At 46.0% G+C, this 24,620-nt stretch overlaps 1 protein-coding gene across 9 annotated transcripts in view; it reads right to left on the bottom strand.

Annotated features, from left to right (window-relative positions):
* CACNA1D (calcium voltage-gated channel subunit alpha1 D) overlaps positions 1–24,620 on the bottom strand; it is a 292,840-nt gene that overhangs the window by 147,764 nt on the left and 120,456 nt on the right. For all 9 annotated transcript variants that reach the window (XM_073901366.1, XM_073901370.1, XM_073901372.1 and 6 more), the window contains exon 4: positions 6,498–6,637. In XM_073901366.1, coding sequence (XP_073757467.1) covers positions 6,498–6,637 — 140 coding nt within the window. The remainder of the gene's footprint in view (positions 1–6,497; positions 6,638–24,620) is intronic.

Genomic DNA, 24,620 nt, shown 5'->3' with positions numbered 1-24,620 from the left:
GTAGACACATTGAGTCCTCCTGTGGTCACACTATTATGGTTAACATTTTAGAAGTATCAATTACTTCCTTAATGTCTCTGTTATTGGGAATCTTGACAAAAGCAATAGGTCACAGTTGGCTTGGAACGGAAAGTCCATTGGATTGAGATACAGCTTGCAGTTGGAAACTTTAGTGAGTAGGAATTTGATTCCCATGAAGACCCAATAACTTTTCTTTCTTTAACTTTTCTTCTGCTCTTTGACTATAATTTGGTGCATATTTTGGATAAAAAAATAATCAGATGTTCTCAAGTTCTTCATATTTAATGAGAAAGACCAATGAGACCATTCCTATTTTAGTTTCCTAATTTCTTTTAGTTTTTTTTCTTTTTTTCCTTTTGTTTTCTCTTTTAGTTTTTAAGTCAACTTTATTTTTTTATTTTTTATTTTTTTTAATGTTTTAACTTTTTATTAAGTCAACTTTATTACAGCTCAACTTATATATGATAAAATACATCTATTTAAAGTGTACAATGAGAGCAGTCTTAACAAATGTAGAAGTCCAAGTGCAAACACCACGTCAAGATCTAGAACATTTCCACCATCCCCAGTAGTTCTTTAATGGCTCTGTGCAATTATCTCCCTCTCAGCTCAGCCTTTGGTATCCACTGATTGTCCATCACTTTGGGTTGTTTTTTTCCCATTTCCAGAATCTTTTATAAATGAAATCATACAACATATGTTCTTCTTTTAACTTCTTTTGCTCCCCATGTTTTTGAGACTTATCCAAGTTGTTACATTTATTCACAGTTCATTTCTTTTTATTGTTGGGATATTCCATTGAATGAATATATCACAATGACTCTATCCATTCACCTGTTAGGAGATATCTGGGTTGTTTCCAGTTTTTCTCCATTATGAATAAAGTCTCTGTGAGCATGTGTTTTCATCTCTCTTGGGTAAGTACCCAAGAGTAGTGCTGGTAATATGGTCCTGTGGTTAGTGTATGATTAACATTTTAAGAAGCTGGCAAACTTTTCCAAAGTGACTGCACCATTTTCCATTTCCACAAGCAGTGTATGAGAGTTCCAACTGCTCCGTATCTTGGCTAAGATGTGGTATTGAGAGTCTTTTTATATTTAGTAATGCTAGTGGGTATGTAGTGTGTCACTGGGATTTTAATTTGCACTTCCCTAATTTCTAATGATGTTGAACATCTTTTCAGGTGCCTGTTAACCATTTACATATCTTCTTTTGTGAAGATCTATTTGAATCTTCTGTCCATTTATATACTGGGTTGTCTTCTTACTAATGGGTTATAAGAATTCTTTACATATTCTGAATGCAAGTCCTTTGTCATATATCTGTATTGTGAATATTTTTTCCTAACCTGTGCCTTAATTTTTAATTTTCTTCACACTATCTTTTGAAGAAAAATTTTAAATTTTGATAAGCTCCAAAATTTCAATGATCTCTTTTATGGCTGGTGCTTTTGGGGTCCTAAAAATTCTCTGCCTGCCCCAGGGTCATAAAGATCTTCCCCTAGACATTATATAGTTTTAGCTTTCACATATAGGTCTATGATCCATTTTAAGGTAATATTTGTGTGTGTTATAAGGTAAGAATAAAGATTCTTTTTTTTCATATGGATAAATAGTTGTTCCAATGCCATTTGTTAAAAACTGACTACAATTTAGTACTACAACTTATAACTCAACTCACTGAAGTATCAAGGCACCTTTGTCTAAAATCAATTGATCACATACATATAGGTCTATTTCTAGCATCCCTAAGTCTGTTCCATTGATCTTTATGTCTACTTCTTATGCCAACATCATACAGTAGTCTTGACTACCGTAGCTTTATAGTAAGCCCTAAGATCACGTTCCAGCTTTGTTCTTAAATATTTCTTTGGCTAATCTAGAGCCTCTTTAACTTCCATATAAGTCTTAGAATAAATTGTCAATCTCTACAACAATCCTCCTGGGATTTAGATTAGGATTCAATCTATAGTTCAGTTTGAGAAGAACTGATAGCCTAACAATAACTGAGCTGTCCGATCCATGAACATGGTACATCATTCCATTTATTTATTCTTTAAGTGCTCTCAGCAAAGTTTAGTCATTTGTAGTGTGCTGTTTATCCCTAAATATTTCATGCTTTTTGATGCTATAGTAAATAATGCCTTTAAAATTTCATTTTCCAATTGTTCATGACTAGGACATAGAAATTCACATGTTTTAATACTGACCTTCTCTCCAGAAACATTGCTAAATTCATTCAGAATACATAATTTTGTATGATTTTAATACTCTTAAATTCAGTGAAACTTATTTTATGGCCCAGAATATTTCTTGGTCAATGTTCCATGTGCATGTGAAAAGAATGTGCTTTCTGGTCTTGAGTGTTCTAAAAATGCCAGTTAAGTCAAGCTAGGTGGTATTGTTCAAATATCCCTATATACTTAGTGATTTTCTGTCTAGATGTTCTATCAATACTCAAGGGAGAAGTATTAAAATGTACAACTACAATAATAGAATAGAATTCCTTTCAGTTCTTTCCGGGTTTGCTTGGTGTATTTTGAAGCTCTGTTATTAGGCATATACTGTGTATCTTCATGAAAGAATTCTTTTATCACTATGAAATGTCTCTATCCTTGATAATATTCCTTATTCTGAAGTCTACTTTTTTGGACTAATATTGCCACTCTACCTTTCTTTAGATTAGTTTTCACATGGTATATATTTTTTCTGGCTTTTTACTTACAAATTCTTTGTAAGTAACCTAACCTAGGTTAGGTTTCTTGTAGATACTCTAGAGTTGGGTCTGGGTTTTTTTTAGTGTATAAAATCTGGTAAACTCTGGATTCTAATAAAGATTTAGCTGGGTTTAAATCTACTATCTTGCTATTTGTTTTCTGTTTGCCCTGCTCATTGTTCCTTTTTTCTTCATCCCTTTTTTGAATTAATTGAGCTTTTAAAAATTCTACTTAATCTCCAACACAGGCTTATTAACTGTACCTCTTTGTTTTTTCTAGTGGCTTCTCTAGGGCAAATGTCAGCAAAAATCTTCTGTGGAGGTCAGAGAGTAACTATTTTAGGACTTGCAGGCCACAGGGTCACTGTCACAACTATTCAGTTTTGCCATCCTAACACCAAATAGCCACAAACATGAGTGAGTGTGACTGTCTTCCGATAAAACAATCTTCCAAAGCAGACGGGAAAATACTTTGCCAATGTGAAAAAGAAAAAAAGGCAATAAACCATATCTGGTCTATGGGCTGAAGTTTGCTGGCCTGTACTCTTGGGTTTGTAACACACATCTCTAACTTATTACAGTATACTTTCAAGTAATATTTTGTCATATTTACCGCCAACTGTACAAGCTCTTTTCAATAGTATATAGCTATTTTCTTCTTCCTGTCCTTTGTGCTATTATTGTCGCATATTTTACTTTCATAGAAGCTACAAACTCCACAATACATTGTTACTACTTGTGCTTTAAATAATCAATTACTGAGAAAAAAAAATGTTTTTATATTTACCCATGCATGTGCCCTTTCTGGAATTCCTTTAACATTTGTTGAGGTACAGGTTTACTTGGGGTGAATTCTCAGCTTTAGTTTGTCTGAAAAAGTCTGTTTTTACTTCAATTGTGAAAGCTATCTTCACTGAATAAGAATTCTAGGTTGGCATTTTCCTCAGCACTTTAAAGATACCTCTCTACTGTATTCTGGCTTCTATAGTGCTGACAAAAAGTCCAGGGATGTCTTTTTCTCTGACTACTTTTTCAGATTTTCTCTTTATCCTTGGTTTTGAGCAATTTCATTATGAATTATGGCGTACTTCAGTGTAGCTTTCTCTATGTTTACTTTGCTTGAGCTTTGTTGAGCTTCTTAAATTTGTGAGTTTGTATTTATCATCACATTTAGAAAATCTGGAGTCATTTCTTCAAATATTTTTTTCTGGCTCCCCTCTATCTCCTCTCTTCTGGGACTCCAAATATATGTATGTTAGACCACTTGATATTACCCTGCAGGTCACTGAGGTGGTGTTCAATTTTTCTCGATTATTATTCTTTGTGTACTGCTAGGTCTTCAAGTTCCTTGACTTTTTTTTTTTCCTTCTGTTGTGTCTAATTTGCTATTAAGCCAATCCAGGAAAATTTTTCAGCTCTCAGAGTCCCATGTGGTTCTTTCTTATATTGTCTCATCTTTTCCCATTGTGGCATGTGTTCCTTTATGTCCACATATTCATAATAGCTATTTTTAAAGTCTTGTAAAGCAATTATCTACTAATTCCATCATCTCTGTCATTTCTAGGTCTGTCTCTATAGATGGAATTTCCTTCTGGTTATGGGTCATATGTCTTAATTAATGGCCATAAGATTTGACAGGATGCTGGACACTTGTTAAGTGTCTGGATTTTGTTGTCTTCCTTTAAAGAGTGTTGAGTTTTCTTTCATGAGGCAGTTTGTTTTGCACGTCAGTTTGCTCCTTTTCAGGCTTCTTTTCAAACCTTATGAGCAAGGGATTCAGGTGATCTTTACTCTCTAGCAGGAGTTGGCAAAACTGTTCCATAAGGGGCCAGATAGTAAATAGTTTAGGCTTTGTGGACCTAAACAACTCAAATCAACTATGTAAACAAATGCATGTGACTATGTTACAATAAAACTTTATTTACAAAATTTTTTGGCAGGCTAAATTTGGCCCATTGGCCATAGTTTGCCAACCCTTACCCTAGAGTTAGTTTAGCCCTACTACTAATGGCCCTTCTGGGGTGTCTACTGACAGTCCACGGTGTTTATTGAGGCCTCCATTCTGGTTGGTCATAACTCGAACATCTCGCAAACCTATGTGAGTTGTAGTTATTATTCAGCTAACAGTCTACAGCTTTTCTTTTTTTTCCCTAATAGTATTATTTGACTGGCCTCCTGGATTCTCACCCCGGTAAGGGTAGATTATTCTTCAGGCAAAGCTCAAGAGGACCACAAGGCATATTTATGGAGCTCTTTCTCTGAAAAGCCCCCTCCCCCTCCCATCTCATGTCTATCAAATTTCAGCCCCATCGGCCTTCCTGGACTCTTGTCTTGGTCTTCTCAATGCAATGAGACCACCACCCTCTGTCTGGTTCCCTTTGTGCTCTACTATAGTCTGAAAAATGTCTCGAGGTAGAAAGCTGAGGTGATTGTAGGGTAAGGACAAAAGAAATGGAGCTAAGCATCTCCATCCTGTAGCTGAACACAAAGTCCAGGCTCAGGAGAGACACAGTGAAATTATTCCAGAACCAAGGGACCTGCAAGGCTCCTGCTTGCCATTCCTTATTCGATTTCAGCAAATACAGGAAGGTATGGTACATACCTACTACCTGTTCATTTTAGCCACACTACCTTTGCAGTAATACCTTAGATGACATGTCCTCTGGTGGTTTTTGCAAAAGCTGACTTTTTCCCCTTAAGTCTAATTATCCCACTGGGCCATTTTGGATCCCATTTGAATTTCCTAAGGTTTGAAAGGGCAGGTTCAAAATTTATCCCATTCTCCCAGTATCCAGCTATATTAGTCTCCCATGAAAAGCCAAAGGATTCACGATTTAAAAAAAAGTAGCCTATAAGAAAAATTACATTGCTCAACTTCAAAAGGCAGTTGACCAAAGTTATGGAGATGAACACAGAGAGATTAACAATCTCTCTAGGTATGACCACATATAGTTTTAGGAGCAACCCATTTTGCAGCTGGGTAACAAAGACTCAGCAAAGGGATAGATCTTCTTTCCCTATGTGGGTATTTGGTCCAAAGGCCCAGCTCTCCTCTGATGTGGATTCATTTTTTTCTCTTGCTGGCAAAATTTCCAGGTGTGGCAGGACCAGAATCACACAACGCAGGCCACTGCCTTTTAACGCTCTTCTTTAACTAAACTGTTGGTGTCTCCTTCCTGTGACAGGATTTCTGGAGAATGCCTGCTTCTCTGCATTTTCTGGCTTATTTCATTTCTTGCCAGATACCTGACATTATTCAGACACTTGTTTTGTTATTTAAAATGGGACAGTAGCATGCCAAAGTTTTTCCCCCAAGCAGTAGAAAAGTTAGTAACTTTGCTCAGGTTGTTAAATAGCAGAGTACCTCACTGCTCTGAAGGATTTATTACTGTTTTACTGGTTTGCGCGTTTTTTGTTTTTAACTTACCAGGGTGCTAGGTATGAGAGTTCTGCTCATTTGACTCTAACTGCCAGCAGGGTTGGCCTATTTGTGAAGACCCAAGTCCTCTGTAAAATGACCCCTCTTACATTGGGAGCTTCAACCTCCTTCTATACACGTTACTGGAAGGGAAGTAAGAACAAGGAGGGGATTTGAACCCAAAGACTGATAGCAGCATCGCCCATCTTCAAAACCCCACTGGTTGGTTCTGGCCACAAGCACTGGCAGAGAGGAGTGACCATATTCCCTCAAAAAACTGTGGTTCTTCATCACTCCCTGCCTCCCATATTCCAAACATTTCCCCAAAACAAAAGGGACTTACCCTACTATTACTATAACAAAATCCAGTAAATTCCATCCATTCCTAACATAAGCATTAGGATGTAGCAATAATCCATACGCTATAATCTTCAAAAATGTCTCGACTGTAAAAATAATCAGGAAGGCATATTCTACTTTTTCCTGTGAAGAGAAACAAAAAGGGGGGGTGGGGGAGAAGAAGGAAAAGAAACAGGAATTAGAATCAATAGCTCAAAAAGCATTTTTCTCCAAGCAAAGTTTTATTATGAGAAATGGCACCATTAACACAGCACCTGTGCCAGGAAGGAAAACGTTTTAATTCTAACACTGAATTTCTCATAAGCAGCTAAGTGTAAAACACTTTTCACTCCAGGCTGCATGACTGCATTTTGCCACCTGCCCTAATGCGTGTGCACGGAGTCTGCCTGGGACATAAGGGGCATGTTTGTTATTTGCACACATTTGCAAAACGCAGCATGTTTTCCTCCTGAGATTGCCAAATCAGGCCCAGAAAAGCACAAGGGGGCAACAAGATTCCAACGGCCGCTTGGAACAGAATGTCCTTTGGAAGAAAGGAAGATGCAGCTGCTTTGACCCTCTCTCCTCCTCTTGGGTTTATGCCCGATTTTAAGTCATGGTCCTCTTTGTCACAGAGCAGCAAGGTGACCTGGGCAAGTCCCTCTTCACCCCTGGGCCTCAGTCTCCTCACCGGCACAGAAGGGGAGCAAGTTCGAGATGGCAACCCGACCCCCGTCCCCCAGCTGACACTGCTGAGTGGTCGCCACACGCCCTCCCAGGGAGTGGGGGCTCAGCCTCTGCATCCTTCCCTCCTACCGGCCCCAGCAGCTGTTCCCATCTGGCTGCCCAGACCTCGGAGACTCAGCCCGCAGGCTAGCTGACTCTTAGAGCCCTTCCCATTCCAACTCAGGCAACTTCGTGCGTCCAGAGAACACATCCCTCAGCAGGTCTAAAAATGTTGACTCCCTTCCTCTTTTGTGAAGGTTTTCTTTATGCAGCTTCGGCTTTAACAGAAATACTGACCCACTGGGATGTGTGCAATTAATTTTATAAGAGGCACTCCCTGGCAAGAAGCTACTTAATAACTCAATGAAAAACCATCAGCAATTAAAACTCTTCCACATGGGCCATAAAGCCCTCCACAAATATTAATTCTACCCTGTGGAACCCAGGGAAAGTTACCAATACCTTAGGAAAATGGAAGTCACAGAATTCACTTACAAAGACACCTGATGCAAGCGGTCAAATGAATTTGGTTCAGGAAACACTGAGTGAGCACCTCTTCTATATGACAGACCCCACGCCAGGATCCAGGATTAGAAAAACAGCTCCACTGCTGTCCCTACCCCCGAAAGGTTTAGTCTGGGAGGGAAGGGAAGGGAAGGTTTAGTCTGTTCCAAACATGAACACTGCAAATGCCCTAAGGCAGGTAGTGGAAAGGGTGCTTTTGCATCCTGAGCCCTCTGAGAAGGCCAAAGGACTGGTCCACCCCTTCCCCCACCAGGACTCTGCTTTGCTACATGACCGCGACGAGATGGCCTCAGCAGCCTCCTGCCAGAGTGCTAGCCCTCTGTCACCTGGCCAGGCCTTCCCTGTGTCTCCCCCCACATCCTCCCTCTTTTTTTTTTTTTTTTAAAGATTTTATTTATTTATTTGAGAGAGAGGGAGAGAGGGAGTACAAGCAGGGGGAGTGGCAGGCAGAGGGAGAAACAAACTCCCCGCTGAGCAGGGAGCCCAACTCAGGTCTCGATCTCAGGACCCAGGGATCATGACCTGAGCCGATGGCCAACATTTAACCAACTGAGCCACCCAGGCGTCACTCACATTCTCCCTCTCTACCACCAGGGCAAGCATCCAACCACTGCTGGACCCCAGCCTTCATCCCCCTTCTCGACTTCCCGCTGGTCTTGCTGAAAAGCCAGTTCCGTTAGTTCTTCCATCCCAGGTCCCTGCCATCCCTAACCTGTCCTCCAGAGCTCCCTTTGAACTTTGAACACCATCCAAGAGGTCTAATAACGCCAATATGACCCCTTCTCCTTCCCCACAGCCATGCCCTCCGGGCATGCATGAGCCTGCAGACCTCCGGTGACTCCTTCATTTATTCTTCATATTCCCTGAGAGCTGGGACTTTGCCACTGGCTAGGGAGGAGGGATCCTGGAAGGCTTCAATGAGGTGGTAACGCTAACTTTGAGGGCTAAAAGGAGAGAGAAACTCTGTTACTTGAACCAGAAGCAAAAATCCCTGAAAACACCAGCCCACTATACCCAAATTAGACCCTGACCACCAAATGTAAGTTGTCAATATGCTTCTAAGACGTGGAGTTCTAGAGGAACAAGATAAGCTGAAAACAGCATGCTGATTTTACAATTCCTTTTCCCTTTTTATCACTTCTGCTTTATTTACTAGGCCAAACAGAGAAAAAAGGCTTTTGCTGCCATCAATATTCATAGCAGTTACATCCCTACGTCAACACAGTGCTATACTTCAGAGCAGAAAAACAAGGCAGGGAACAGAGAGTACATCTAGCGAACACAGCTTGTTTTTCCTCTTCGGCTTTTATTTGTAAGTAATAGTGCCACAATAATACGAGGGCCATTAGTGTAACTGAATTGTTTAGGGCTCTTTTATATCCCTTTCTCTTGTCCTCCTCTCTCTCTCCTTTTAAAGAATTGGGTTTCTCTTTCCAAAAATCCTTAGTGCATTACTTGATGGAATTGATTGTAGGAAATGTAATCTTGCTTTATTGTGATTCTTTACTACAGAGCCTCTACCCTGATGCCAACAGAACCATCACAGCGTAAAGAGCATTCTAGACCAGTTTGCCTAGAAGCCAGTTCTTATCCCCAATCCTGCCATTCAAAAAGACTCCTGTAAAACAAATATACCTCCACAGTAAGCAAATGTAACATTTTTAAAAATTTTGCAAAACAACCATCATGGGCAGGAGAGGTAATTATTTACAAAAGAATTGGTCATTTGAGAAAAGAATGTTGAGTTAGTAATTTGCAAAGGAAGTCACCAGGAGGGTCAGGTTCCTAACTGGGCAAGGTGGGAATGCACACCCAGTGGAAGAGGCCCCGTGAGATGTTGCATAGAGAAGATACAGGGTTTGTGGCCCACATGGAGGAGAGCGCAGAGGAAGGGCATGGCTGAGGAAGAGGCAAGCAAGAAGCCTCCAGAACTGGACACAAAAGAAGGTATCTCGGGGGAAGGGCTGCTCAGTCAAAGCTCAGAGGCCCTGGCGAAACAGAGAGATGAAGTAATTCCTGCATCCCAGTCTCCCTGCATTTGCCGGGCAGGACCACTCGCCTGTACACTCACGGAGCCAGCAGCGGGGACTGTTCTCACTAACAGCGGATCCTGGGTGTGCAGGACCAGTCAGATCTCCTTTTAAAAAAAAACCAATTCCTCCTAGCCAGACACCACCCTATGTAGGGATGAGAGTCACCAATGAGACCTCAAGCCACCTCAAGGCACCAGAAATAAAGACTCAACATCTAATTCAGAAACCCGACAGATCTTCTTTCAAAAGCAAAGATTTACCGTGGAGAAGAGTCTCTGCACCAGTTAACCTTGCAGAGAACTTTGAGAAACTGAAACTGTCAATAGTAATGGGTGGGAGATGCCAGGACCCTCGATGACACCGGCTTCTCGCCTTTCTGGTTCTCAGGGGCCCTTTCACTAGAAGTGTAGTATGAACATCCAGCCAGCCAGCCAGCCAGCCAGCCAGCCAGCCAGCCCTGGGTCCTCCTCAGAAAGCCTGATCTGTATCTTCACAGAGTTCCCAACCTGCTGTCAGAAGATAACAAGGACTTGATGAGCCTAGTAAGGTCCAACTCTTTGCTTTGGTCATCCGCCCACATGGCCCCAAATCTTTGGAAAGGCTCTCCTGGCTGACACCGTGGTAGTGTTGCCCATCCCACACACACCACTCTTCCTCACCCTACGGTCCCAGGGTCCCTATTTGGGGGGATCGTCTCTTACTGTCTTTGTAATCCCAGCCCCTGGTGCCCACATGGGGCATACATAAGGTACGCCACAGGAAGCAGAGAAGAGGGAAGGAATACAGCAAACAAAGCTAGACTTAAAGGGGGACTGAAAAACAGGAGGTTTCGTGGTCCTGGCGTACATATCAAAAAAGCAAAACAACACGGATATGTATCTAAGTTGCCATTAACCCTTTCTAGAACGAGCTTGGAAGAAATGGTCACACTGCTGAATCGACAACTGACCTCAACATCTCGCCTGGCCCTTCCTTTCCATCCTGACCCAAGCCTACAGGGAACGTCCTCACCCCTCCTTCCCTCGCTTCCTCAGTTCTCTTGCATGAGAGCCCTGCATGCCGCTGAGGGGCCCCCCTGCTTCCTCACCTAGGGTGCCCACTTTCATCATGTGTATAAATGCCCCTCTCCAGAATGAGCACACAAGGGACACAGAGCTGGAAGAAGCCCAGCCTGGGGGAGCGGAAAGAACACAGGGCTTGTGGCCACATGATCTGTTCTCTCCCAGCCCCCAGCTCAGCTCCCATTTCAGGTCCATGTCCCGTTCCCTCTTTCTAGAATGGTTTCCCCCACCCCACGTTCTCATCAGGCTAAGCACTTCCTGTCCCTCAAGACTCAGCTTGAGTAACACTTTCTCAGAGAAACCTTTGCTGACCTCCCAGACAAAATAAGGGCCCGCTGTTAGATGTTGTCAAAGACCATGATGCTTCTTCATGGTCCTATTCACAATGGAAATTTTAAATTCCTTAAAGTTATCTCTTTAATGTTGGTCTCCTCCAATAAATGAATTTCTATAAGATCAGAGACTATTTCTATTTCATGCATCATTATATTCTCAAGAGGCTTGCCACAAAAAATAATCAATATTTATAAATCAATAAATAAATGAGCAAAACGCGAGGTTTTGACCAAACATTATTCACCGTCCCTTCCTGCTAAGAAGTTCCATAATTGTTTTAGTCTGCTCAGGCTACCATGACGAAATACCATAGACCGGGGGGCTTAAACAGCAGAGTTCCCTCACAGTCCTGGAGACTGGAAGTCCGAGACAAAGGCGCCAGCCAATTTGGTGTCCGATGAGAACTCTCTCCCTACCTTGCGGATGGCTGACTTTCCATTGTGTCCTTGTCTGGCCTTTCCTTTGTGGGTATCTGTGGAAAGAGATCTCTCTTCCTCTTCTTATCAGGGCACTAATCCTATTCATGGGGGCTCCACACTCATGACCTAATCATCCCCCCAAAGCCCCACCTCCCAACATCATCCACTGGGCTTAGAATTTCCACATATGAATTCTTAGGGAGGGGAGAGAGGAGGGGACACCAATATTCAGCCCATAGCAATAATATCAGGGTCCCTTCGGCTTTGCTCTCTTCCCAGAAAAACGTCTGAGATGAAATGCCAGGAAAAAGCTATTCTGCTCTGTAACCGTGGCCCTCCTCAAAGAGGTGGGACAGGGTCCTCCAGTCAGAGCAAGGGGCACACGCAAAGGCTGATCATTCAAGAGTGACGAGCACACAGGGGTGAGGGACAGGCTGGGGGAAGGCGGGGGGGCGGGGGAGACACAGGGCCTCATGTGCCAGGCTACGGGGCTTGGCCTCCATCTCTCACCTGGAGAATCAGCACAATGAACCAGATGATCTTTTCCAGCTGTAAAACTGCAATTCCCTACCACCTGGGGAGTAAAATATGGACCCCAGTTTCACAGTGAGGTTCCACGAGGCCCAGAGACCCCCGGAAAGACCACCAACCCAGAGCAGCAGCTGTGCTGTCCAGGGGCTAGGTCACCTGAGGTCGCTGCAACACATTTGGGGGGCCAGGCTTGCTGAGGGCCCCTCCCATGAGCTGCCGTGCACAAGGCAGGAGCCTTGGGGAGCCGTGGGGCTATGGTGACAGTTTCTGTAAGTGACTCCACAACTCGTCTAACTGCAGTGGGTGAGCTGGGGGAGAGGCACCGGCAGACAGGCCTCGGCTCAGGGCTGCTTGGAGGTAAACAGAGGTAATGTTCTCCTCTGTAGGTAGTAATGAAGGATGTACATCCCTGGCCTCCAATGGGCAGCTGAATGCCCCAATTCCATGAAGAAACTGGCTAGAATAGTCAGTTTGCCTTCATTTGTCTTCATCTTTGGTTTAAATGTACAAATTCTAGATGATGTTTGTGTCTCCCGAGTCCAATTCCAGTCCCTACGGCTGAGTCACCCTGGTTGAGTCATCTACCCCTGGGCTTCTCTGCTTCCTTGTCTGGAGAACAGGAGCACTGTCCTTGCTCCACCCACCCAGGTTATGGCGACAGTCAGATGAAGTAAAAGGTGGGAAAAAGTTCTGTAAACTACCCCACATGCCACAATCAAGGCCTCCCCGCCCCCAATCCAGACAAGGAGATACATGAGGCGGCTCTCCTAGCTCCTGGGAGGTGCAACCCTGATGCTGGGGGGGGGGAGGGGGCTCTGGAACTCTCTGAAGATCCTAGGACAGTCCAGTGACCCGTGACCAGCCAGAGAGGGAGGACCCCCGCCCAGCGAGGACAAACGGAAGAAGCCAGCATGGTGGCCCGGCTGGCCCCTCCACGGAGACCAGCCTCCAAACCTCTTGTCTGTGGAAGGGCAGCAACATCGCACCCGGGGTGGAGGAGGCTGAGCAGGGCACTCTCTCTGGATGCGGCTTCCTCGCTCACGGGCAGAGCAGGAGTAGCTGCTGCTTGGCTGCCATGCTCAGCTAAGCATTGTTCTTGCCATCCAGAAAACTCCCAGGCTAACAACAGCACCCTGTCCTTCCTCTGAGAATGGCTCCCTTTCTACGGTCCGTCCAGGAGCTACAGGCGTTGGTATGCGGCCCACGTTACTGGCTCAGGGACAGGCAGGTGATCCACACAGGCCAACCAGGTCCAATGAGAGCTGCACCTGGGACTTTCACTAGGCAAGAAATTCTGTCATTGGCTGGACTTAGCTCTGAGAGGCACTAAGCATGGAGTTACCGGGAAGACACAGAATGAAGAACCGACACCAAGAAAAGCCAAGCCAAAGTGTGTGGAGAGAGTCAAACAGAAAGACAGAGAAGCTCAGGGGCAAGCATCTAACTCTGAGGCCTTGTTAAGAGACCCCGAATCAAGCTGAACCTGAAGCCAAAATTCTCTCCCCCCCCCCCCCCACATCTTGGGCTTTTCAGTTCTAAAAGTCAATTCATTGAGCAAGTTTTGGTTGGGTTTTTGGTAAATTATAAACAAAAATGTCCTAGCTAACTACACAGTGATCCTACAGGATCACTCTGCTTCCCTAAAAGCTAAAGCATCTAAGAGAAACGTCAGCAGCTCGTTTCTCAAGAGATTCAACTCCTCTGAGGACTCCCTCTGACCCACAGGCTTAGGGATGGTTCTCTATATATAGGACCTGCAGATCGTAGCCTCCAGGAATTCATCTAAGTTCAGCCTTCCAAACAGACTCCATCAATCCCATCCATTCTCTGTTGCTGTCTTCAATTCTAACTGGTTTCCCACATGCCACACATTCCTTCCTGAAAACTCAGTGCCTTGGACTTGCCTTGTTTCCCATCCTGCCCACGCCAGGACCTGAACTGTGAGTCCCCCTGGTAGCAGGTGCATTCTACGGTTGGTGGTCATGCGCCTCCTCACCCAGCTCCAATGCCAAGCCTCTGCCCGCCTCCACCCACCATGCTTGGCAGTTCAAGCTCCCTATTTCAACTCAATTTGACAATATTCATGGGGTACTTACGCCGTACCAGGCACACTCCTGAGCACTGCAGAGGGAGAGACAGCTGAGACAGCACTGGGGCCCTAAAGGAGGCTGGCAGAGGCATATATAAAAATTTGAAGACACGGCAGATGACAATCAAGGCCAAAGTAGAGTACTGGGGACCTCCTGCGTAGAAACGGAGGGTGGGGATATGGAGGAACTCCTGTGTCTGGAGGATTCGGGAAAATTTCTTTTAAAGTATAGAACCGTGTCACATATGTGACTGAGTCACAGTTCCTCCATATGGCATCCCAGAGGACCTCTACAATCTGTGGTCTACCTACCAACAACCAGCTGATATCTGTTACCCCATAGGGTACAGGGCCCCCACCTCTTCCTCCTCCCTTCCTCCTCCTCTGGTCCAATCCATCAGTCCCCATATAACACCCTGCACATAGGTCATATTCGCTAGAACCTCTGGTCCTCTCCATGACCCAGAGCACTTCTGCTGATCTTAATCCTGCTCCACCGTTTCAGGGAACGCTAGGGAGTTTCCATTTCTTCTTGAGCACCAAGTATGTATGAGGCCATGCAAGAAGACAGAGAAGGGCAGGGCACGGCCCTGTTTTCAGCTCCTGGTATGGTTGGGAAGGAGAACCCATTGATGTGTTGTCTTGTCCTGTTTGTAGATCGTCAGAACCTTGAGGGCAAGAACCACTGCATTTACCTCTGCAGACTCTCTCACCATCCCAAGCAGAGAACTGAGCCTCAATAACCACCATCATGCATCCACCACAAAGAAGGAAAAACAGAGACATGCTACTAAGGCTGCATCACGAAGCCACTGGGGGCCAAGGCCTTGTCTTGCCATCAGGGAGCGCTGACAGCAGCTCTACCACCCAGGCCAGAATCCCATTCGCCCTCTCCCACTTGGAAAAACAGAGGTTCGCTTTCTTTCCAAACCATGTCATGCCTTTACATGACGTTCTGACAGCTCAGGTCAAGGTGGACGGCAGGAAGAATCTGCGTCCTACTTGGGGCTCATCAAAGCCACCTGCTTCCTCTCTGGGATGTGGGGGAGCCTGGGTCATGTCACAGCTGCCAAACACCCATCATTCTAGAAAAGCCACCTACTTCACATTGGTTAGTTTGCACGACGTGAGCCAAATGCTCCAACATGTCCACCTCCCTGGCCGTAAAGAGAGAAATGAGCAAACGTTTCAAAATGGCAGGGACAGAGTAAGTTTAAAACCAAACATCTTCACGTGACAAGAAAACAGTCATTTCTTTCCTTCATTAACAGAAGCAACAACAAGCCTTTCAAATCCGCATATGGTTAAATTCCCTGCCATCAGAGTTCTAGATGAAATCTCCCGGCATTCCCGACACCCCCTCGGATCCCTGTGAATGCGCTGTTTCCACACTGGACACCGCACTTGGAGCGTGAGGAAACACCTTCCTGTCCCTTCCAACTCAGCAGACTCTCTACGCGATGGGGTGAGACAGGCAGAGAAGGGGTTTCTACTCACATCCAGACACGAGGGTCCCAGAGTCCATGGGGACAGCGATCGTGCCCTCTGGTGTGAGGAGCCCTGACCACACTCACTTGCATGCCATCCCGTGTCCGCCAAATCTCGCCTGGGCTTCTGGGCTGTTCCAACCGAGGTCATACCAGCATGCCCTCAGCCCAGGGCCACCCAGGCAGCGAACAACCTGAGGATGCGCCTTGGAGGTGCCAGCTGCCAACTGCTCAGTGTTGGTCCCTGGGGCAGGGCTGCTCCCACTTAAGAAGGCGCGCAGTCCCTCGGAAGTACCTGAACCTCCCACAGGGGAGGCAGCGAGCCTGGGGGCAGGTCCTGGCTCTGCCACTTATGTGCTTTGTGGACTCAGGCAAGTGACTCTACCCCCTCCTCCTTGCCACTGCTGCTTCATCACAAGAGGAGAGTGAGGACAGCCACGGCCTAGGTTTCTCGTGCAGTGTAAATGAGGCCACACGTGTACAATGCAAGAACCAGGGTGTGCGCATAGCACGCTCCATGGATATCGCACCCTGTGGTTGTTGTGTCAATGGCCACTACCCAGGAAAGAAACAGGGCCTGGCACAGAGCCACTGCTAGCTACGAAGTGAGCCCTGGGACGAGGGCCTAACCCCCTGCCCACCCTGCAGGTCTCCGCACCCACAGTGAGGACCGCTCGTCCGGGTGGTCCTGCTCCGGTGAGCACAGCTCCACCTGGAGGGAGAACATGGTTCCATCTAAACCTGCTCCCGCACCTTTCGGGACCGTCCCACAGCCCACCTGTGGCCACTCCTATAGCGGTCAGGAGGGGAAATGGGCCCCCATGCTACGCGCCCTCCCCTCGCGGTGAAAACAGAGGACGGGCGTCTGGGGGGTGGTGGGAAACAGGCAGCATTCAGCTCGTCAGCTGTGACCTTCCGCCTGAAAAACCACACTGGGTGATGAACAACCCTAGGCCATGGTCACCTCTTTCCCAGGGAATGTGCTGAGAACGTAGGTCGTTTCTTTCTGAATAAATTTATGAATCAAAGTTTAAAAATATATAACGTGTGGCGTCTATAATTGAGATAAAGTATGTAATACATTCACTCAGAAGATTAACAACTCCGTGCCTATAATTCACCATTATTTTAGAATTAGTAGGTAAAATTGAGTTAATTTAAAAGACACCGGGTAGCTTAAAAACCAGGCACCACCCAACCGTGGCCTTGAAGTGGAAATCAATAACACGGTCAATGACTGAGCAGAAGAGATTCTCTGCAGACCCACTCCAAGCTGCAAGTGTCATTTGCATTGATCTGACCCTGCCAGTCAAATGTCTCCCTCATCACTTTACGCCTCCCGGAGGTTGGAGGAAGGGCTCTGCAGCACCCCACCAAGCTCAGGGTCCACACGGGTTTTCCATAAGATGGGTGGTTCCCGAAGCAGTTACTAGAGGAGTCTATTTGGTCAGGTGGCTAGACTAGTCCACAATGCCACTATTGTTTTCAAAGTGAATTTTTGTTGAATACCTGCCTAGCTCCAAAAAAGAGCTCTAGGCAGCGAGAATATGAAAATGTGAAGTAGGTAAGAAAAGGAATGCTACACAGCTGTGTTTTGAAAAGGCAGGGGAAGAGGTCCACAATACATTACCACAGGATCATATGAATAGGATCCCCTCGATGTCTGAAAAAAAAACCTCTTATTAAAGCCAGTCTGCAGTGTAGACAGCCAAGTGTGAAGAGGCTTGGCTCTGAGAGTGAGATCATGGGGCACATCCTCTCCACTTTTAGGTATCCCTGATTTGGTGGAGTATTCCTCATTGAAGACCTTTTACTCGAAAATCAGCTGAGATTCGAAATATTTAAGACAAAGGAGTAAGCCAAGAGAGGAAAATTAACAAAGAAAATGAAATGAAGCAGGAGCAAGACCATGACAGAGATGTAGGCAGTGAAAGCACAGCTTTATTAGTATGTCTGGGAGATTTCTCACCGCTGTAGTGAAAGGAGGAAATCAGACCAGTGACACAAGTCACCTTTTCCTTTGAATGGAACTGTTCCTCAGCACAGAAAAATATTTCTCCAGAGCATTTGCCACAGAGAGAAGAACCAGCTGACAATATGAACTGAGCACCAATTATGGGAAGTAGACTAACATTCGCCTGTCTTCATGGAATTGTACTGTAAGAGAGACAAGACTTTTTAAATAAAATACACAGGAAATTAATTTTGTGGTTTACAACCAGCAATTTTTAAAGAATGAAAATCGGATGGAAAAAAATCAGAATGCATAGAAAATAGCAAAATTTGGTAAGAGTAAATATTTTCATCAAATTTCATGTTTCAGATGATATAACACATCCGTGTTTGGGAGTTACAACATAAAATGTATCTATCACTGTTGGTCAAGTTAAAGCGCACACACACACACACACACACACACACACACACACACACACACACACACACACACACCCCTCTAGAAGCCAATAATCTGAACCCACCAGTGGACGCCAGTAGGGATAAAGACCCCCTCAAGGCCACATGGGGAATGGCTCATAGAGAGTCCTAAACAGGAAGAGAATGATGCCTCCCCCCAACCCCGGGTCCTAAGTCTGAGACAACAGGTCAGAAAGAAGCAGGGTAGGGAGCACTGAAGACCTGGACCACAGGCCCCCACCCAAGACTGGAGCCTGTAGGCCAAAGAAGGCCAACAGAAGCTGGGTGTCCCCTGGGTCCTCAGGCAGGCATGAGGCTGCTTTGGAACAAAGCTGTCAAAGCGAGGGGCACTGGGACTCACAAGAAGACACAAGAGAGAAGGGGCTCCTCTTATCGATACAGCTGCTTTATGGAAAGGGGGGCCAGCTCAGATCCAAGCCCCTCTACAGTGAGGCAGAGCATGTTTGTGTGTGTCTTCGTTCACTGGATGAGATGAATTCCTTCCTTAGCTTTTTTCACACCGTGAACCGATTTCCCCCAAAGAAGAATCCTGCATGGAGGCACGAGGCTGTGGGTGATGAAGAACATGCTCGGAGTGGCTGTGTGAGCCTGGGGAGAGCACAGAGATTCTCCAGCAGCAGGTTCCTCATCCTCTCAACGGGGGACGCCACCACCGTCAGGTCATTAAGGGTGCATACTGCTGGAGGGAGATACCCTGCGCCTAGCTGGCTCTCATGAAGCAGCTGCTGTCACCCTGGTGGCCGTGCACATCCCACAGAAAGGTCTCCACCAGCTCTGGGGTGAAGCAGGGAGAGGACCGCTTTCCAATCAAGGAATCAAGGGCAGGGTTCTGGAAAGTTGAGCAATCACGTCACCTTATGTTGCCACGAGGCTAAGGCTGAAGCCAGCACACGAATCCCAAAGTCACTGCCGCCGCCTTTGTGCCCCAGGACAAAAAAATAGGATTGGAGGCTCAGAAAACACGGAAAGATTATAAATAAACAAGTACCTGGAAATCACAGGCACTAGAGTCCTGCTTGGCTATCTGAAAGCTCAAAACTATATCCATCCAGTTAATTCGGGCACAGGCAGATGCCTTTTTAATGGCTTCATAATCACTAAGATCCATCATCATTTTAATAATGATTAGTGTTAGAAAAGGCAATAGGCTTTGTTGTAACCGCCTCAATTCAAAATTCATTAACAGGGCGCCTGGGTGGCTCAGTTGGTTGAGCGACTGCCTTCGGCTCAGGTCATGATCCTGGAGTCCAGGGATCGAGTCCCACATCGGGCTCCCTGCTCGGCGGGGAGTCTGCTTCTCCCTCTGACCCTCCCCCCTCTTGTGCTCGCTCTCTTTCATTCTCTCTCTCAAATAAATAAATAAAATCTTAAAAAAAAAAAACAAACAAAATTCATTAACACTCTGTGACCAACTGAAATCATGACACTGAGCCCTGGACTTCATAAACGCACCTCCTAAGAGAACTGCCACACTGCTTAATTTCTGTCCTCTACTTTAAAGCTGCCTTGACAGGTCAGTAAAGTTCACTTCCCAGAGTCACTGCCGGATGAAGTTCGCATTCGGGCAAACTCAAATCATGAGGATCACTTTGAGACATCTGAACATAAAGAACCAGGAAAGCTGAAACAACTAAATGGATGCTATTTTCTAAATATCTAGGTTCGTTATTTATAAAACATCTTAGTGAGTTAGGATAAAACGGAGCAAATACAGGTTTTCCTTTAATTACAGTAATGCTGGTGAATCAGACCTCAAATGTCTGGAAATTACTACTTTCTACAACTTGTGATCCTGCTCAAATGCCAAACTTAAAAAAAAAAAAAAATCCAAATCCAGAACAAAGAGTCCAACTGTAACATTCAGTCTTGTCTGTCTGTCTGTCTCTCTCTCTCTGTCTTTTTTTTAATAGCCCAGACATAGGAGAGTCCAGAGAGACACACACAAAGACAGGCGATAAGACAAGCCTCCTTTACAGACAATGGAAGACAAAGGGGTGGGGTCTGAAAGACAAGCGGCCGTATCAGCTCCGGAGGGCCCGCACTCCACTAGTTTGCTACTGACTTTTAAACAACCAGACCCATCCATAAGCCAGGACAAGGAACACAAAATCTACCTGGATGACGTCTGGCTACCGGTCCCCAGCTGGGCAGCGCAGTGAATTTGTGGAGTCAGACAGTTGGGGTGGAAAGTTCCCGTTTGGTCCAGCTATCTCACCTGGCACAAGCACCTCACCCTTCTGAGCCTTGGCTTCCTGGTCAGTGGATGCACTGTCCAAGGAATAAATGACATCATGTGGAATGCCCAAGCACCTGATAAATGGCTGCCATTAGGATACTGGGAGTGGAGGCTAGCAGTGCAGGTCTTGACCTCTTTTTACCTACACTAGAAGTTCTCCAGATGGATTTCCTTTTAACCAGTGCATCTGGTGAACTGACATTGTTTGTTCCTTCTGGGTAAGATAAAGACAAAGGTCCATGCCATACTGAACTCACTTGGCTCTCAGGTCAATTTCTAGACAGCTCGTACGTTTTTGTTCCCAAGAGTTGAGCTGCACGCTTACCAAGAATTGGTTATGTTTGCTCCCAAGTTTATAGCAGATGGACTACCCAACTTAAGTGAACACTGCTTGGAGTGACAAGTTGGGAGTGTAAAAAGAGTTGTTGCTTCCATAAAAAACCAGGCTGTATCCTTTGGAAGTACTGGATAACAACACTGCTGAAGGTTCTGTCGTTGAATCCAACATGAGCGGCACCACAGACAAGGGAAAACCTGTAAGTTTTTAGAATTGCTCTCGGCTTTCTTCTCAGAGATCTAAGTTCTTATTCTATTTTTAAATAAAATGTGACCAGAAATTATAGGCACATCTAGGCGTAGTTTATGCAAGAAAGAAGATGGACCCTCTTCCCAGTACATGTGTAATACTCAAAAAAAGCCTTTGCCCTACTCCAAAAGATTGACAGGTAAATGTCTGGTTACGTACTCTAGGTGAAAACAATCTTTAAGATGTGCTTTCGTCTTTTTAAATGAGTCTCCCTATGACTGACTTCTTAGAATAAGCAACTTAGAGGTCAGATACAAGAGCAGGTGCAGCAGGAGCCCGGACTCTCTTTGTCCTCAGCTCCCGGCCGAGGTCTGGCACGCGACTCCGCTTGTCGTGAGTCTGTCTCTACAAACAGCATCACCAAGCGCAAATGTGTTGTCAGTCACCAGTGCATGTGTGAAGTAAATATACTGCTCTCACGACAATCTGTGATGCACAGGTGGAGTACCGAGGACCACCACCACCTGTGCGTTTGGGCTTCACGCTCGCCCACATGCCAAGGTTGAGTGCTAGGTCACCACCTCTGCCCCCCTAGTGTGTCCCAGTAGGGGAAACGCTCGTGTGTGCGTGTCCGTGTGGTGGTAGTGGCAGCATTGCGTTCCTGGGCAAGACAAAGGAAAGGAATAACGCAACGCGTGCGAGCACAACAGAGAAAGTATGTACGTGCATGTGGACAAGTAAGACCTACGTGGGAGGTCACACATGGGAGAGGAGGGGGGCAGCCAGTGGTGGAGATTCACAATTGGTTAGAATTCCCCCAGAAAAATCACCCAGGTGCCACCTGCTAACTCCTGACCGTAACTGTGACTTCAGGTAAATTGTCAAGGATTCTCGCATTCTACATTTTGTCCTAAGTTCAATAACCAGTTGCTGAGCATCTGCTGCATGTGAGGTGAAGGAAGGAAATAAGGCTTTCTCTGTAGAGTCTATATACATTTCTGAAGATGGGCTCACCTGTGGTCGGAAGGGACCGAAGACCAGCCTGACCATCCAGCCTAGCCAGCGATCACCAAAGGACACTCGTGTCCGCATAAAAGCAACCAGGCAAGCAGTGCCACCTTCTTGGACTACATTAGACGACCAGTGACAACTCAAAACTTGTACTTCTCCCTAGACCAGGGGTTGGCAAATCCTAGCCCACAGACCACACCCCGTCCGCCGCCAGATTCTCATCACCATACTTTCACTGCGGCACGGCATGCTCATTTGTTTACGTGCTGTCTGTGGCTGCCTGGGCGTGGCCACGGAGCCTAAACTATTTACCATCCGGCTCTTGACAGAGAAAGTCTGGTGACCCTTGCTCTGGACCTTTACTGCCCGTGAGAGAGAATGCTCTTAGCTTTCACTTCTCTGCCAGAGAAAAGAAAAGAGAACACACTAGTGATCATCTAGCTCGGATCCTTCTTCTGAGATGAATAGTGTAATAGTGCTTAAGAGCCAAGGCAGGTGTGGGATGCCTGCACAAATCTTTACGCACACATTCTTAAACACGGGTTCTGATCGTCCTTCCTTGCTGCTTCCTGTGAAAACATATAGGCACGACAATTATGTGACCACCGAGGCTTTCTGAAGCACACGCATGCACGGTCACACACGGCGCTCAGCTTGGTTTAGAGGTACACGCTACAATTCAGAATTGCAAGCACAAAAGAGACCGCTACTTAGGGATTACTTTTTGAAAGACCTTGAAGGACTTGATTCCCCACTATTCCCAAAGAAGCTTTTGGTTTTTTACTCTGTATTTAACCAAAGTTCCTACAAGACTATAAAAAAACATAGCCACTGTGAAAATTAGTTAAAATAATAGTTTCTGCAAAATACTTTCAGTGCCGTGGCATTCATCCTTTAGAATCGGGTTAGGGAGTACTATAATTTGGTCTGTCAGCACGGATGTTAAGCGTACAGCAGACCCAGAACAGAGCATGTTGACTCTCTAAGGCTTGGGGGCTGGAGAGATTATAACAGCCTTAAATAAGACTCAACATCCTTCCACAAGAAATGATCCTCAGACTTGACAAATAAAACCAACACAGAGAGAACACCAAAGTCACCAAAAGCTAGTCCTAAAGAAAGGGCACAGGTTCTGCCTGTGATGTTTATGCATGGGTGCAGATAACGTGTAACAGGAAGTGGAGGTACGGATAAAATTCTCCACTTTCTCTTTTTTTAAAGCTGGGTGAGAAGGTTCTTATTACCCAGGTCTTAAAGGACAGGGCTCCCTGATGGAAAGAAGCAAACAGTACCTCATTTTCTAAATAACCAACAAATAGGACTAGATGCTCCCTGCCCAGGGCTTACTAAGCCAGCCCTCTATCATCACCCACCTGCCACCCCCATGGCTACAGTCTGAGGAGGCTTGAGGAGGGGGACATGGAGTTATCAGGCTGTCGGTCTTGTGGAGACTTCAGTGTTGGGGAGGCCACCCTTCCTAAATCCAAGTGATAAAGACTCAGGAGAATCAAAGATGGTCTTCCTGCAAGAAGGAAAAACGAGCATCTTATCCCCCACAGTCCTGAACTGCTGCTCCCTCCTTCCCCAAACAGGGAAAAGCAAAGTGGCAGGACAGTCATCATGCTATTGGCCTGGCAAGGACCTGTGAGCTTCCCATGAACCAAGTGGACCCCACAGGGTACTTACTAGGTGTGAGTCATCTCTGGGACCTCACCCAAGGGGACTGGTCACCATGAGAGGTCAGTCACCATAGTGACAGAGGCTGTGCAGTAGGGACGAGAGCAGCTGAGCCAGAGCCCCATATCCCAGGTCAGGGCCTGTGAGGTGGGGAAGTGTCAGCAGGCCCTCCGCAGGACAACGCCACACCGACCCCATGGGGGACCCTCACCTGGACACCTGTCAAAGGGAGGGTCTGCCACCCGGCCCGTTTTAGCTACAGAGGCTGCAAAACCAAGCAGGAGGAAATCCTCTGCCATGCCCAGCTTGGGGAAAAGGTGTTTGTCCTATTATGGCTCTCCCTTCTCCCCTTCCTCAAAAATGGAGCATTTGGAGCTGCTGTGGGGCAGGGGAGGGAGGGAGGCTGGTGGGGACAGCAGTCGTGGGGTGGGGGAGCCCTATATCAGGTTAAAACACTCCAGGGTAAGAATTGAAAGGGACTGCAAAGGTAGAGTCCGCACCAGATGGTACGAAGACATGGGAGAGGTGGGGGGGGGGGGGGTTATATTGGCACGGGTGGAGCACGGATTGCAAACATCAAACCATGCCATGTGCGATGTGAGATTCCTCAACCAGTGCAATACACATGGGTAAACTGAGGCTCGCAGAGAACAAACTTATCCAACATCCTCAACCCAGACAGTAGCTATGGCTAAACTTTCCCCTGCACGAGAACACTTGACTGTCACTTCATCCATGTTTGAGGGGGAAAAAATTAGAGGGATTGGCTCAGGGCCATGGGTCATGTTATAGGTCCCTCCCTCCTTGAGGGCTTTTCCCAAGAGCCTCCTTCGGGCACCCGGGCCACCCTTCAGCCTTTCCCATCCTATCTTTTTCTCCACCTTCCAGATTGCCTCTATCATCTGCCACACCTGCTCCATTTCTCTCCTCCATCTGATTGTCAAAATTAGTCAGGATCTTACTATGTGACCACGCTGTCCCTAAATACTCAGGCCACAGTCACGGTTCTAAGCTACTTCAAGACCAGAGGCACT

Source organism: Callorhinus ursinus, unplaced genomic scaffold (genome assembly GCF_003265705.2).
Source record: "Callorhinus ursinus isolate GAN/ISIS: 27379988/994484 unplaced genomic scaffold, GSC_fseal_2.0 scaffold15, whole genome shotgun sequence".
NCBI classification, from domain to species: domain Eukaryota; kingdom Metazoa; phylum Chordata; class Mammalia; order Carnivora; family Otariidae; genus Callorhinus; species Callorhinus ursinus.
The sequence above is the reverse complement of the archived record's forward strand: the minus strand, read 5'-3'. Positions and strand labels throughout refer to the sequence as shown.